General features: G+C 39.6%; 1 protein-coding gene across 4 annotated transcripts in view; it reads left to right on the top strand.

The window, feature by feature from the left end:
• LOC128561396 (S-adenosyl-L-methionine-dependent tRNA 4-demethylwyosine synthase TYW1) overlaps positions 1-16,995 on the top strand; it is a 197,139-nt gene that overhangs the window by 49,253 nt on the left and 130,891 nt on the right. For all 4 annotated transcript variants that reach the window (XM_053555541.1, XM_053555539.1, XM_053555543.1 and 1 more), the window contains one exon: positions 3,113-3,165. In XM_053555541.1, the coding sequence (XP_053411516.1) occupies positions 3,113-3,165 (53 nt within the window). The remainder of the gene's footprint in view (positions 1-3,112; positions 3,166-16,995) is intronic.

Raw genomic sequence — 16,995 nt, 5'->3', positions numbered from 1 at the left:
AATGTCCTTGTGTGCTAATGTTTGTGTTGTTTCTGGGTCAGTTTTGATTGATGTTTGATGGATTATTTTCTTCATTGGTCATGTTTTCCTACCTGTTTTTTTTTAAGACAGAGTTTTACTTTGTCACCCTGGGTAGAGTGATGTAGTGTCATAGCTCACAGCAACCCCAAACTCCTGGGCTCAAGTGATTCCCTTGCTTCAGCTTCCCAAGTAATTGGGACTACAGGCGCCTGCCACAATGCCTGGCTATTTTGCAGAGATGGGGTCTTGCTCTTGCTCAGACTGGTCTTGAACTTGTGAGCTCAAGAAGTCCACCTGCCTCAGCCTCCCAGAGTAATACAGGCATGAGCCATCGTGCCTGGTTCCTACCTGTTTACATGTCCGCTCATCTTTGATTGAATGCCAGATCTAATTTTACCTTATTAGGTGCTGGATATCTTTGTGTAAACACTTACGAACATTTTTGAGCATTTTGGGAAACAAAAGTAAGTTATATGGAAATAATTTGAGCTTTGAGTCATTTTATGACTTGTTAAATTTGACTGGAGCCAGCTCAGTAGAGAGCTAATTATTCCTTAGTATTGAGGCAAAACACTTGTGTGTCCTTTACCTCATTCCTTGTGCATCTTGAGGTTTCTAGTCTGACTTGTAGGAGTAGGTACAATCCCAGCCTGCTGCGAGCACCGGGCACATTGGATCTTTTTCCTTGCTGGGTAGTTTTTCTCTTATGTGTACACTGATCAGTACTCAGGCAAATACTTGATAAGCGTTTTCTGAAGCATCTTGAGTCTCTGTGTAGGTTTCACCTCTCGGTGTTCAATCCTGTCAAACTCTCGCCACCTTTGTCTCCCCAGACTCAGATGCATTTCCTCAACCCAGGGAAGCCACTGGATCTTGTTTGGGCTTCCTCTCTTTGCTATATGGCCTGGAAACTTTCCAGACACTAGGCTGGGGCAATGGTAGGGCTCACCTTGTTTGTTTCCCATCACTCTAGAACCCTTGCCCTTCGTTATCAGATGTTTTGTGTCCTGAAAAATGTTGTTCATATACAAATTTTGTCCATTGTTTTTGCATTTCAAATAGGTTATTAAATCTTCTCTATTACTCCATGTTGACTAGGAGCAGAATTCTGCAATCTGATTTTTGTCTGATCAGAATTCTGCGATTCTGATCTTTGCAATGTGGTTAGTCTTAGGTCTCTTTGTTCCGTGTAGTTTTTCCCATACCTAAACGCCAAATTTTACAGAATTCTATGTGTCTCAGGAGAAAAAGATATGAAGAGTTAATATAATGTATGAATATGGGAATCTAAGAGAAGAACTAGAATTTTCTCTGGAATCTTTTAAATCTTTATTCTGTATCATAGATTAGTTAGTTGGATTTGGCTCCATCTTCAAGTAGATAAGCAGTGCTTTGTTTATTTATATGCAAGATGCTTACATAAATGTGGAAGAGGATAAAAGATAAAGCCCTGTAAATGTTGCCACTAGAGACTTGTAATTCAAATTGACTTTGTTCCAATAATCATCACACTGTGAATATAGATGTTTAACCAGCCTCTGATCCACTTATGCCATCATCCAGACTGTATTTTTCCATTCACTTCATTTGTCTGCAAGGCAGTTTTTGTGTAAGAGACTCATGATAATTGTGGCTTATTACTTGAAGCCTCATGTAAAACTTTATTGAATGCTTTCCGAAATCAGAATGTTCTACTTATTTACTAATTTTTTTAAAAAAGGAAATGTGATTACTTTGCCGTGTTTTTTTTCATGCTTTTTATGTTTTATGTGACTCAAAATTTTTAAATGATAGATTATGGAATGGTACTAAGAAATTCACACTAGGTTGTAGTTCATAGAATAGATTTTTTTCCTTTTTGGGTTAATATGTTCTTGGTTATAATTTTGTGCCCATCTGATCTTCTTCTTCTTTTTTTTTTTTTTTTACAAAGATTACTGATGATAATTTCTTTCTCTTTCTCTCTTTTTTTTTGAGACAGAGTTTCATTCTGGTCGCCCTCGGTAGAGTGCCATGGCGTCACAGCTCACAGCAACCTCAAACTCTTGGGCTTAAGCGATTCTCTTGCCTCAGCCTCCCAAGTATCTGGGACTACAGGCGCCAGCCATAATGCCCGGCTATGTTTTGGTTGTAGTTGTCATTGTTGTTTGGCAGGCCTGGGCTGGGTTCAAACCTGCCAGCCTTGGTATATGTGGCTGATGCTCTAGCTGCTGAGCTTCAGGCACCGAGCCAGTGATGATAGTTTCTTTAAAATATATTGTTACTCTTGCTTTACAGTCCTGCATATGTTTTACTTCTATGAATGTTCCACAGGTCCTTGAAATGAATGTCTGTAAGTTGTTCATGTAGCACTCTTCTAATCGTTCTTGGGCATGTTTACTTATTTTATTTTATTATTTTTTTGAGACAGAGTCTCACATTATCACCCTTGGTAGACTGTGTGGCGTTTTAGCTCATAGCAACCTCCAGCTCTTGGGCTCAAGCGATTCTCTTGCCTCAGCCTCCCAAGTAGCTGGGACTACAAGCATCTGCTACAATGCCCGGCTGTTTTTAGAGATGGAGTCTCGTTCTGGCTCAGGCTGGTCTTGAACCTTTGAGCTCAGGCAATCCACCTGCCTCGGCCTCCCAAGTGCTGGGATTACAGGCGTGAGCCACTGTGCCCGGCCCTGAGCATGTTTATTAATTCTGTTGCTCAGATTTTTTTAGAGCTTTACTGATTTCTGGCCTAGGCGATCTGATACTAAGAAGTTAAAAATCTCCCTGTATGATTTTGGATTAGCTTACTGTTTCTTTATATATATTTTGAGTCTGTTATTAGATGCATATACATTTAAAATTGTTTCTCATCCTGTGGAATTTAAATTTTTAGTGCTATCTGTTACCGGGTTGTTGATTTGCCATAGTTTAAGTAAAGGAAAAATGAATTTGCTACATTTTAGTAAAAGCCTTGATATAAGGCTTTAGGTCAGTTCAATTTTATGTTGACTGCCATAATTTACACAAAGAGAAATGATTTTGCTAAAATTTAATGTCATCTTTTGATATAAAGCTCTGGGTCAGCTAAATTTCGTGTCCTTGTTTTTCCATTCAGGTTATCAGTTGATTGGAAGCCACTCTGGGGTGAAGCTTTGCAGGTGGACAAAGGTATTTATTTGTTTTTATTCATATGTTATTTCTATGACATGTGACTTTTATATGGCTATTCTAGGTAACCAGTAAATTTACCATTTAAAGGTATAATTTCATGAAATGTATAGGTTTTTGAATGGATTTTTAAAATGAATTTAGCAATTTTTTGAAATTTTTTGGCGTGAGCCAGTATGCCCAGCTAGTTTTTGTATTTTTAGTAGAGATAGGGTCTCACTCTTGCTCAGGCTGTTCTTGAACTCCTGAGTTCAAGTGATGTGCCCGCCTTGGCCTCCTAAACCTCTAGGATTATAGGCCTTAATTTAGCAAATTTTGATGGGTATAGAACCTATACCACCAACCCCAATTAACATATAAACTATTTTCCTCACCCCAATGAATTTACTTGTTGTTCCCATTTCTAGTCAGTAATTCTGTCCCCCCTTACGCAATTTCTCTCTTTTAATCAAAGTCTTCCTCTAAAAGCATCACTGATCAACCATCCTGTAGTAGGTTTTGAAGTCCCTTGATGCTGGGGTAGACTTTTCCTGGTTGCTGATCTTATCCCATTTGGAGGTAGTGATTATCAAGAAAGAGTCAGTGTCAAAACAGTTTTAGCCACATTTGAACAGAAAGGGAGGTTGGAAGGGAGTGACTCTCGGGCCAGGTCTACCTGGAGTATGTTATTATGTTCTTAAAGTGCTGGGCCAGCATTATTTTATTAGGAGTTTATAATTAGTACCAAATTTTGGAGGAAAGTAGGAGAATACAGGATCTAGTCCAGAGTGTAGTTAGATAAGAAGAACTTGACAGTGCGCAGGGTTACAATCTAGTAATAGGTGTATTATAGTTTTTTTTTCTTATTTTTTAAGAAGCATAACCTTTTCTCTCTACAATGATCACGTAGGAATCTCTGATTTAAAAACCATTTGAGGCTAGGAAGCCAATGCCGACTTTAGATTTTCACTTATAGTCTTAAGGTTCTTGGGCCTGCCACATGGTACCAATTTTTACTTACTTACCTGAAGGCTGGGAACTCTTGAGTCATGCCTGAGACATTTTGGTCAAAGCCTAGGTAATATAACCAATGTTTCCAATTGTATCCTGCTTATAGTTAAAGACCAGATTTTTATCAAATTTATGTAGATTCAAAAAGGGAGGGCTCACAAATTATTTCTGAATTTTAGAAAAATCAAGTACAGAGAAAAAGCAAATGTCTTCAACTTAATTCACAAAAGTATACTTTACCAAATTGATATAAACTCTAGATAGCTTAGGAGAGCTTAGCTTAGATTACTTAGCTTAGCTTGGATTACTTACATTTAAGTAATGAACCAACATGATTTAAATAAAAGTAAAAGTGTAATCTTCATCAATTACCTAATTTCTTATAATTAAGTTTCTTTTTTTTTTTTGGAGACAGAGTCTTAAGCTATTGCCCTGGGTAGAGTACCATGGCATCATAGCTCATAGCAACCTTCAAGTCTTGGGATCAAGTGATCCTCTTGCCTCAGTTTTTCTATTTTTTAGTAGAGACGGGGTCTTGCTTTTGCTCAAGCTGGTCTCAAACCCATGAGCTCAAGTAATCCACCAGCCTCGGCCTCCCAGAGTGCTATAATTATAGGTGTGAGCCATAGCACCAGGCTGTAATTAAGTTTTTGTTTTGCTTGTTCTTGATTAGCAGTTCTGTGAACCTATCAGTTTATTAGCGTTCTAGAAATTTTTATTTCGTCCATTATTGATCTTAACGTTATCAGAAGTATTATATTCAAGAGTTTTTTCCTTGAAAAGAAATTTTAGACTATGGCTAATTGGAAATGTTTTTAGAGAAGAATCAGAACAATAATTGTGGATGAAAAAACTTAGAATGGCTGTGGTTAAGATCTGATAAAAGTTCTCAATACAAGGAAATTTAGTTATCTTTATTATATGCGGCATTTTAAGATAACAACCAGAATCATGACCAGCAGTATCACGAGGACCATCAGACTTTTAAAAATCTTACATAATCTTTAGAATAGTCACATTAATAACATATCCATACAAGTATAACTTTAGAAAATATTTAACATAACAGTCAAAATTATGACTAATAATATATGAGATTTTAAAATAATTTTTAGGATGTTTACATCAATAACATCCACCAGAATTTCTTTCTGCAGTAGGTCCTTGGTCTCGGGGATCCGAAGGATGAACCTATGGACCACATCAGTGGTAAGATAGGATTCATTAGATAGAAAGAGATACAGAAGGAATAAAAAACACCAGGGCTGGCTCGGCACCTGTAGCTCAGTGAATAGGGCGCTGGCCACATACACCAAAGCTGGTGGGTTTGAATGTAGCCTGGGCCTGCTAAACGACAATGACAACTGCAACCAAAAAATAGCCAGGCGTTATGGTGGGCGCCCATAGTCCCAGCTACTCAGAAGGCTGAGGCAAGAGAATCGCTTAAGCCCAAGAGTTTGAGGTTGCTGTGAGCTGTGACGCCATCGCACTCTACCCAGGGCGACTTTGTTGCAAAAAAAGTGAGACTCGGTTTCTTTTTTTTTTTTTGTAGAGACAGAGTCTCACTGTACCGCCCTCGGTAGAGTGCCGTGGCATCACATGGCTCACAGCAACCTCTAACTCTTGGGCTTACACGATTCTCTTGCCTCAGCCTCCCCAGCAGCTGGGACTACAGCCGCCCGCCACAGCACCTGGCTATTTTTTTGTTGCAGTTTGGCTGGGGCTGGGTTTGAACCCACCACCCTCGGTATATGGGGCCTACGCCCTACTCACTGAGCCACAGGCGCCGCCCGAGACTCAGTTTCAAAAAAAAAAAAAGAGGTACCAGGGCTTCTTGGTAGAGGGAAAGATCCAAGTGGGAAGTCTCCATGTGGGTATTTTGTCTAGGGGTATAAGGTCTTGAGAAGTACACTTGGCCAGGAGGAAGACACCTTTTCCACGTTGATGAGTATATTAACAAATGAATGCAGTCCCTCCAGCTGCAGGCAAAAAAAAGGTCAGGGAGTCCACTTCAGAAGAGGCCCAGAGGTTTCGAGGCCCAGAGGTTTCTAAGAAATTGCCCAGGCTGGGCGGCACCTGTGGCTCAGTGAGCAGGGTGCCGGCTCCATATACCGAGGGTGGCGGGTTCAAACCCAGCCCCGGCCAAACTGCAACAAAAAAATAGCCGGGCATTGTGGCGGGCACCTGTAGTCCCAGCTACTCGGGAGGCTGAGGCAGGAGAATTGCCTAAGCCCAGGAGTTGGAGGTTGCTGTGAGCTGTGTGACGCCACGGCACTCTACTGAGGGCAATAAAGTGAAACTCTGTCTCTACAAAAAAAGAAAAAAAAAAAAAAAAAAAAAAAGAAATTGCCCAGGCTTAGGAAACTTATGTGATATTGCCCAGGCCTAGGAAATGAGGATCCCTGTCCAGCCCTAAATGGGGAAAACTTGTATCAATAGCTTCCATTTGTAAGTGAGAGTCATATGTCAATAAGATGTTTATAACTTGGGGATTTAACTGTAATAGCCTCCATTCATAAGTGCAAGTTGTGTGTAAGCTGAATGTTTGTAACTGAAGGAGTACCTGTATTTAAGAACCTTTAAATACAGAAGGTGCCAAAAAATGTATATACCTTTTAAGAAAGGAAAAAACTATATTAAGTTTGTAGTAGTCAAGTCATGTTTGACTTCTGCAGCTACAAGAGGTGCTCAGGTGGCTAGGGCGCCAGCCACATACACCGGAGCTGGTAGGTTCGAATCCAGCCTGGGCCCACCAAACAACAATTGACAACTACAACCAAAAAATAGCCAGGCGTTGTGGCGGGCACCTGTAGTCCCAGCTACTTGGGAGGCTGAGGCAAGACACTCATGTAAGCCCAAGAGTTTGAGGTTGCTGTGAGCTGTGATGCCACGGCACTCTACTGAGGGTAACAGCTTGAAACTCTGTCTCAAAAAAAAAAAGAGGTGCTCTGTGTCTTCTTATTCATCTTATTGGTATATTTTGAATATTACAATTTTAATACAGTTTTTTCTTTTCTTAAAATGTGTATACATTTTTTTGGCATCCTCTGTACATGGATTATTTTGCTGATAACTCAGAAGATACAGCTGTTTTCACTGAACCAAAAATATTAAATTCATATTATTCAGTATGAACAAATTCAATCTTATCACAAAATTATGCAAAGAATGATCATTCTGTTTTAGACTGGGTTTGTAGTTGTATAACCTTTGTGCCAAACTCAGATAACTTAAAATATCTACCCCAGGCAAATATAAAACTGAGCCACCAGGCATGGTAGCTCACTCCTGTAATCCTAGTGCTCTGGGAGGCCAAGGGGTAGATTGCTTGAGCTCAGGAGTTCAAAACCAGCTTGAGCAAGAGTGAGACCCCCCATCTCTAAAAATAGCTGGGCATTGTGATAGACGCTTGTAGTCCCAGCTACTTGGGAGGCTGAGGTAAGAGAATTGCTTGAGTCCAAGAGTTTGAGGTTGCTGTGAGCTGTGACGCCAGGGTACTCTATCCAGGGTGACAGAGTGAGACTGTCTCAAAAAAAAAAAAAAAAAAAAAGAAAAAAATGAAAAACAAACAAACAAAAAATACATGTGTATAAAACTGAGCAGCAAATCTAGGCAAAAATGTATACTGACAAATTTGAAGATATTTTAATTTTAATTTTACCAATAATTTAAAAGCCAGCCTATTTATTAAAGATTTCCTTAAATTATTTGAATTAACATTTGAGTTAACTACTATATATTTTTTATGAGTGCTTATTTCTTTAAGGGATTTCTTCCTGACTGTGTCAGATTTTATCATGTAGATGAAACATGTATATGAACATATGCATAAATACATTATATGTACACATACGTAAAGTTCTTATGGCATTTATTTTAGAATTGTAGTCATGAGATAGTGATACAAACCCATCATTTTATAAAAGGCACATGGATCCAAATTATATGTTTGACAAAATCTGCGCTTGTTCCTAAGGCTAAACTTTGTCCTGATTGGCAATCTATTGGAGGGCTGTGGTTCAAAGTTTTAGGTAAAGTAGTTTCTAGAGCAGTTTGATTTTTAAAAAACTCTTTAACACTGCTCCCCCCACCCCCACCCCCCACTTTTTTACTTTCAGATGAGTTTAGGGTTAAATTTCAATGTTTACCTTTAAGGTGGTACTGCCCGAATTGTATAAGAAAACCAAATCTTGGGCGGCATCTGTGGCTCAATGGGTAGGGCACCAGTCCCATATACTGAGGGTGGAGGGTTTGAACCTAGCCTGGGCCAAACTGCAACAAAAAAATAGCCAGGCGTTGTGATGGGTGCCTGTAGTCCCAGCTACTTGGGAGGCTGAGGCAAGAGAATCTCCTAAGCCCAGGAGTTGGAGGTTGCTGTGAGCTGTGATGCTACAGCACTCTACCAAGGGTGATAAAGTGCGACTGTCTCTAAAAAACAAAAAACAAACAAACAAACAAACAAAAAACCCCAAAATCTCTAGGTAGCCTTGAATTGGTAACAAATCTATCTTTTGTTTGCCTGTCTGGTTTGTTTAATTAGTAAATGTGGGTGGAGAAGAATTTTAGAAGTTACTTTTCTTACTTTTTTTCCTGGCTTTTTCTTTTTGACCTCTGTGTGGCAAAAAAAGCAAAATTTTTGTGCTAAACAGAGATACCTTGTATTTTATTGCTCTTAGCTAAAGATTTTGACCTGTTTGATAGGAGAACCTGTTATAAATATTTATGTACTCCTTTTTCTTTTAGATCATTAATTTTTCAATTAAGTATTCCATCACCATATATGATTGGTAGCTAGTCAGACAAATCTAAATTTGTATTTCTAAAAGATCCTTGATTGTTGGTTACCATGGAGCTCTTGTAATTTGTAAAGCCATTAATTTAAAAGCCCTTTAAGATTTCTTTCTTTCTCTTTAAATTTTTTTTTTTTTTTTTTGCTATACTGCCATAAGCAATGAGTTTTATATTAACACCAGTAGTAGAAAAAGTCAGCAGATTCAAAGTAGGCAGAGGAAAAAAAAAGAAATTAAGAACTTAGAAGAATCTGCTCATTAACTCTATAGTTGCTTGTTTCTAAATATTGATGTTTTGAGCTCTGAATTTTCCTTGAAGTAGTTTGTCTTTTAGTTTAAAAGTGTCCAGAAAAGTGGCCCCACAATATGTTGCTGACTGTAGTCCCACAAAACCTGATATGCCTTAATATTTGAGATTCCCATTCCGTTTCTTATTATCTTGCAGAAGCAAAGAAAATCCTATAAATCTTGTCAGGAGTTTATACTGGTGTTTTAAATGTTGGCAACTGCCCTAGTGGCTTTTAATTAGCTGTCCTGTGCTGTAACCATCCAGAAGTTTATTTATGGTCTCAGAAGATTTTCAGAAGCAAACACAGGAAAAGAGTCAAACCAAATGAAAAGAAACCAAGATAAAAGTGTTCACAAAAATTTTAACCTAAGTGTGCAGATCAAATGAAATATTGGTGTGCAAACTAGAGAAGATGTGCCTTACAGACAGAATGTAAATTCTGTAGAAACCAAGAGTACTCAATCCAGAAAGAAGCTTATCTTTATGCTACAAAGGACTTCCTAGGAAAGACAAAAGTCTACCAGCCCAAGAGGAATCATTGATTCCTTTCATTAGTGATCTTTTCCACCTCCTGTTTCTAACACCATATATGCTAACTTAATTAACAGAGGCCTTTCTCTAAAACAAAATAATATTCAATTGGGAAGAGAACATTGTAATGGGAATACACATGCCTTAGTAAATTATGCGCAGATTCAAGGAGATAAAGAAAGACAGAGGTGGGCAGCACCTGTGGCTCAAAGGAGTAGGGCACTGGCCCCATATGCTGGAGGTGGTGGGTTCAAACCCAGCCCCAGCCAAAAACTGCAAAAAAAAAAAAAAAAAAAAAGACAGGTGTGTGTGTGCATGTGTGGTTTTTTAAAGAGGCAGAGTCTTACTATGATTCAAATTCCTGGGCTCCAGAGATTCTCCTGCTTCAGCCTCCCAAGTAGCTGGGATTATAGGTTGTTAAATTTCTTTAAATCCACTGCACCCAACTTTATTTATTTATTTATTTTTTGAGAGAAATGTTACTTTGTCTCAAAGTAGAGTGCTGTGGCATCATAGCTCACAGCAACCTCAAACTCTTGGGCTTGGGCAAGCCTCCTTCCTTTGCCTCCCAAGTAGCTGGGAATACCACTGTGCGCCACTGCACCTGGCTAGCTTTTTTCCTATTTTTAGTAGAGATGGGGTCTTGCTCTTGCTCAGGCTGGTCTTGAACTCCTGAGCTCAAGCAATCCACCTGCCTCAGCCTCCTAGAGTTGTAGGATTACAGGAAAAAGCCACCAAGCCTGGTGCCCTGTACCCAACTTTAAAGGAAAAAGTTAGGAGGACTACATAATTGTTTTCAAATAATTCAATAAATCAATTCAATAGTTATTTCAAATAATTATCCTTGGCTACAAAGATCAACACAAGGGTGACAGCAGTCCGAGGTTGGACAGGCAGGTATTGGGCAGATGTCCTTGCAGAAATATTTTTGTATAAGGCTGTGTATGCCTTTGTGCAAGGTTATAGTTTTTGTAGTCTTTTTTATTATCAGGTATACAGGCATGAGATCTCTCTCTTCCTGCCCTGCCCTAGCTCTATTTGTCAGGATTTTCTTAACATTAGTGATTCCATTTTGATTCTGACAACTTTCACACCTTCCTTTTCCCAGTGAATTACTTTTAGACCTTTGTAGATAATCAATTCATCATACAAGGGTAGGCCTGTTTCTGGACTCTTTATATTCTGTTTCATCGATATATTTATCTATCCATATGCCAATGCCATATTGTCTTGATTACTTTAGCTTTGTAGTAAGTCTGAAATTATGTAGTATAAACTCTCCATCTTGGTTTTCTTATTTCCAAAATTGGGTCCTCTTTTCTAAGTCCTTTGCATTTCTATGTAAATTAGAATCAGCGTGAATTTCTACTATATGCATATTTTAACAGCTTTATTGAGATGCAATTTACATACTATACAACTCACTGTTTTAAAGCATGTTGTTCAATCATTTTTAGTAAAAACACAGGGTATGCAGCTGTTATTACAATTAATTGTAGAACATTTTTCTCCCCTCTGAAAGAGATCCTCTACCCATAAGTAGTCAGTCCCCATCTTCTCTCCTCCCCCCAACCATAAGGAACCTTTAGTCTACTTTCTGTCCCTATAAATTTGCCGAATCTGGGTGTTTCATGTCAGTGGAGTTGTACAATGTGTGGCCTTTTGTGCTTCATTTGTAGGATTCCAAGGTGTATCCATGTTGTGTTATATATTAGTATTTTATTCTTTTTTTATGGCTAATAATATTCAATGTATGGCTATACCACATTTTGTTTATGTATTTATCAATGGATGGACATTCAGGTTGCTTCTACTTTTTGGATATTATGAATAAATGCTGCAGTGAACATTATTATATATTTATGAACAGGTTTTTCTGTGAAGATGTGTTTTTATTTCCTTTGAGTAACTTGGTATTTTTTTTTTTTTTTTTTTTGCCGGGGGCAGGTTTGAACCCACCACCTCCAGGATATGGGGCGGGCACCCTACTCCTTTGAGCCATAGGTGCCACCCAGTAACTTGGTATTTTTAATCATTTGAGGAATAGCCAAACTTTTTTAGTGTGACTATACCATTTTTCATTCCCACATGCAGTGTATGAGGGTTCCACTTTCCCCTCATTCTTGCCAACATTTGTTATTGTTCATTTTCTTGATTATACCCTTCCTAGTGGGGATGAAGTGGCATCACAGAGTGTTACTGTGTCGCCCTCAGTACAGTGCTGTGGCATCACAGCTCACAGCAACCTCAAACTCTAGGGCTTAAGTGATTCTCTTGCCTCCGCCTCCCAAGGAGATGGGACTACAGGCACCACCACAATGCCTGGCTATTTTCTTGTTGTAGTTGTCATTGTTTCGCTGGCCCGGGTCGGGTTCCAACTTGCCAGCCTCAGTGATTGTGGCTGACGCCGTAACCACTGTGCTATGGGCACCGAGCCCTCATAGAGGTTTTGATTTGCATTTCCCTAATGACCAGTGGTGTTTAGAATCTTTTCATTTGCTTACTACATGTTTATATATCTGCTTTTGAGAAATGTTTCTTCAAATTCTTTGCCCATTTTTACATCGGATTTGTCCTTTTTTTGTTGGATTTAAGGGTTCTTTATATATGTATATACATATATACACATTTATGTATATATGTGTGTGTATATATATACATTTTTTCTTTATATATTTTGGATAATAGTTTCTTATCAGATACCTGACTCACCTTTCCTATTGCTATTTGTGGCTGTGTTCTTGGTGATGCAGGACCCGCATTCCTGTCTTAAGACCATTTTACAGCGTGTCCAGTCCCCAGCAAATTCCCCGTATAAAACTGTTCTCTGTCTCACAGCTGTTACTGGTTAGCTCATATCAAACCGTTCTATGTAAATAAACCAAACTTTTCTTTTCCATTCATGCTTGAGTTTTATATCCTTCTTTGCTGTTCTTACAAATTTCTGTCCTAGGCTGAGAGTACCTCCTTCTACTGACTCCTTTACTTTCCATTTCCAGTATGAGGCTTGCCCTTCCTTACACCAGCCGTTTCCACTGTGCTCTCTTGAACTTGGCTGGAAACGTTCCTTTGTCTTCATCTTTCTCCTGGACTGGCCCTGCCTGTGTTGCCATAATCCATACTGACCTTTGCTTGACATCTGAGTTACTTCGATGTTCTTCCATTTATAAAGAACCTACCCTGTTTCCCCGAAAATAAGACAGTGTCTTATTTTAAGGTGTGCTCCCAAAGATGCGCTAGGTCTTATTTTCAGGGGACGTCTTATCTTTCCTGTAAGTAGGTTTTATTTTCGGAGGATGTCTTATTTTCGAGGAAACAGGGTATTTCTTAGCCCCTGCTCTTTTCACAACCAGACACTTTCACGTTTCTCTGTTGCATCCTTTTAGTGTCATCTGCTCCAGAGGCCTGCTGCTATTATTTCTGGATATTTGAGAAACCCTTTCTTTTTTCTATACCCCTGTTCCTCTGCCTTCCTTCTAGGGGCATGAATATTCTTTTTAAAAATTTTAATTTTTAAAATTATTAAAAATATTTAATTTTATGTTAAATATTTTAACATAAAATTAAATATATTTTAGGGCGGCGCCTGTGGCTCAGTTGGTAAGGTGTCGGCCCCATATACCGAGAGTGGCGGGTTCAAATCCAGCCCTGGCTGAACTGCAACCAAAAAATAGCCGGGCGTTGTGGCGGGCGCCTGTAGTCCCAGCTACTCGGGAGACTGAGGCAAGAGAATCGCTTAAGCCCAGGAGTTGGAGGTTTCTATGACCTGTGTGATGCCATGGCACTCTACCCAGGGCCATAAAGTGAGATTCTGTCTCTACAAAAAAAAATAATAATAATAAAAAAAAATTAGTTATTTGTTTATTAAATCATAACTTTGTACATTGATGCATTTATGGGGTTCAGGGTACTGCTTCTATATACAATGTGAAATGTTTACATTGAACTAAGTAACACATCCATCACAATTATACTCATTTCTTAATAGTTTTGAAATGTATCATTGGGCATGAATATTCTAACAGATGATACTTCTGGAACCCCATCTACCTTTGGTAACAATGTGCTAAACACTGTTATTTATTTTGTTTATTTATTTAATTTGTTTTCTAAACTCTTCTCATATCCCAAATTTCTTTTTTCTGATCTAGTGGTTTTCAGCAATATCCAATTCAGTGCCTTTTGTTTGTAGTCCTTTTTAAACATCCCTTTTACTATTGCTTAATTAAACTCACATACTTGTTAATGTTGGTATTTTGACTTCCTCTCATGAATCACAAATGTTCTTACTGGTGTCTAGAGTGGTGACTCCTTCTCAGGAGGTTCTTTTTTTTGCAGTTTTTTTTTATTTGGCCAGGGCTGGGTTTGAACCTGCCACCTCCAGCATATGGGACCAGTGCCCTACCCCTTTGAGCCACAGGCGCCGCCCAAGTGGTTCTTTTTTATGTGTATGAAGACAGAGTCTCACTCTGTTGCCTTGTTAGAGTGCCGCATTGTCATAGCTCACAGCAACCTCAAAGTCTTGGGCAAGAGTGGTCCCCTTGCCTCAGCCTCCTGAGTAGCTGGGAATACAGACGTGTGCCACAATACTTTAGTTTTTCTATTTTAGTAGAGACAATGTCTCGCTTTTACTCAGGCTGGTCTTGGACTCTTGAGCTCAAGTGATCCACCTGTCTCAGCCTCCCTGAGTATTAGGATTCTAGGCACGATCCACGGCGGCTGGGCTTTAGGTTTTGATTTGACTTTGCTCAGATCCATCTATAGCCTTATAGAATGTATTTCTTCAGTAAGACATGAAAATTGAAATTACTCTTTGATCCAGGCATGCAGAATGGTTGTGTTAGCAGGCAAGAGAACAATAGTCACCTCCTTGTGCACGTCCGTCAGAGCTCTTGGATGACAAGGTGCATTGTCAGTGAGCAGTAGTGTTTTGAAGGGAATCTTTTTTTCTGAGCAGTAGGTCTGAGCGCTGGGCTTAATATTTATTACACCATGCTGTAAACAGATTTGCTGTCATCCATGCTTTGTTGTTCCATTTCTAGAACACAGGCAGGGTCTATTTAGCATACTTTTCTGAATGGTAAATGAACTGGTTGCAACTGAAAGTCATCTTCTCTGCAAGGGCCCCTAACAATAGAGTCAGCCTGTCCTCTGAAGCTCTGAAGCCAGACATTGACTTTTCCTCACTAGCACTGGCAGTTCTGGATGGTGTCTTCTTCCAGTACAAGGCAGGTTTGGCTACACTGAGAACCTGGCATTGAGTGTAGCTGGATTTTTCTGGATAACTTGCTGCCACTTCTCAATCAGCACACAAGGCTTCACCTTGCACTTCTATGCAAGCTGTATGAAAACAGCTTCTTTCCCTAAACCTCATGAACCACCCCCTGCTAGCTTCCAACTTTTCTTCCGCAGCTTCCTCACCTTCGTAGGTATGAAGAGTTAGGCCTTGCTCTGGATTAGGCTTTGGCTTAAGGGAATGTTGTGGCTGGTGTGATCTTCTCTTCAGACCACTAAACCTTTCTTTATATCAGTAATAAGGCTCTTTCACTTTGGTACCACTTGTTTGTTCACTGGAGTGGCACTTCTAATGTCCTTCAGGAACTTTTCCTTTGCATTTGCTGTTTGGCTGTTTGGCATGAGAGGCCTGGCTTTCTTCCTATCTCAGCTTTTGGCATGACTTCCTCATTAAGGCTGCTTCGTTTCTAGCTTTTGATTTAAAATGAAAGATGTGTGACTCTTCCTTTCACTTGAACACTTAGATCCCATGGGAGGGATATACTTGGCCTAATTTCTTTCTCTCTTCCCTTCCCTCCCCTCCCCTTCCCTTCCTCTTCCCTTCCCTTTGATAGAGTCTCACTATGTCGCCCTCAGTGAAGTGCTGTGGCGTCACAGCTCACAGCAACCTCCTCCATCTCTTGGGCTAATGCGATTCTCTTGCCTCAGCCTCCCAAACACCTGGGACTACAGGTGCCTGCCACCACGTCTGGCTATTTTTGTTGAAGATATCATTGTTGTTTTAGCTGGCCGGGGCCGGGTTTGAACCTGCCAGTGGCGGCGCCAAGCTATACTTGGCCTAATTTCAATGTTGTGTTTCAGGGAATACGGAGGTCTAAGGAATGGGGAGAGGGTGTGGACAACTGGTCAATGGAAAAGTCAAAACACACACATTTATCAATGAAGTTTGCTATCTAATATGGGCATAGTTTGAGGTGTCCTAAAACAATTACAGTAGTCACATCAATGATCAATAATCACAAATCACCATAACAGATATAATAATAGTGAAAGAGTTTAAAATATGGCAAGAATTACAGTGTTTTACAGAAACATGAAATGAGCACATAGGGTTGGGAAATGGTGCTGATACCTAATACTTAATGTCTAAAACGTAACCATGTCCCTATTAATACCTAACCATGTAACTAATACAGTCATTAACCAAGTGTGGCTATTAAAAGGTGAAATGTGGCTAGTGTGAGTAAGGAACACAATTTTACATTTTATTTAATTTTAATTCATTAAATTTAAATTTAAATAGCCACACGTGGCCACATATTTCCCCTGATGGGAAGTAACTTTTCTTTTCTTTTTTTTTATTGTAGAGATAGAGCCTCACTTTATCGCCCTCGGTAGAGTTCCGTGGCATCACGCAGCTCACAGCAACCTTCAACTCCAGGGCTTAGGCGATTCTCTTGCCTTAGCCTCCCAAGTAGCCTGGACTACAAGCACCGCCACAATGCCTGGCTATTTTTGCTGTTTTTGTTGCAGTTTGGCTGGGGCTAGGTTTGAACCTGCCACCCTCGGCATATGGGGCCAGCGCCCTACCCACTGAGCCACAGGTGCAGCCCAATGTCCTTGTTTTTTTTTTTTTTTTCTCTGCACTCATTTAACTCATTTTAATTAGCAGTAAGGTGGTTTTTTGTTTTTTTTTTTATTGTTGGGGATTCATTGAGGGTACAATAAGCCAGGTTACACTGATTGCAATTGTTAGGTAAAGTCCCTCTTGCAATCATGTCTTGCCCCCATAAAGCGTGACACACACCAAGGCCCCACCCCCCTCCCTCCTTCCCTCTTTCTGTTTCCCCCCCATAACCATAATTGTCATTAATTGTCCTCATATCAAAATTGAGTACATAGGATTCATGCTTCTCCATTCTTGTGATGCTTTACTAAGAATAACGTCTTCCACGTCCATCCAGGTTAATACGAAGGATGTAAAGTCTCCATGTT

This window comes from Nycticebus coucang, chromosome 12 (genome assembly GCF_027406575.1).
Source record: "Nycticebus coucang isolate mNycCou1 chromosome 12, mNycCou1.pri, whole genome shotgun sequence".
Lineage (NCBI taxonomy): Eukaryota > Metazoa > Chordata > Mammalia > Primates > Lorisidae > Nycticebus > Nycticebus coucang.
The sequence above is the reverse complement of the archived record's forward strand: the minus strand, read 5'-3'. Positions and strand labels throughout refer to the sequence as shown.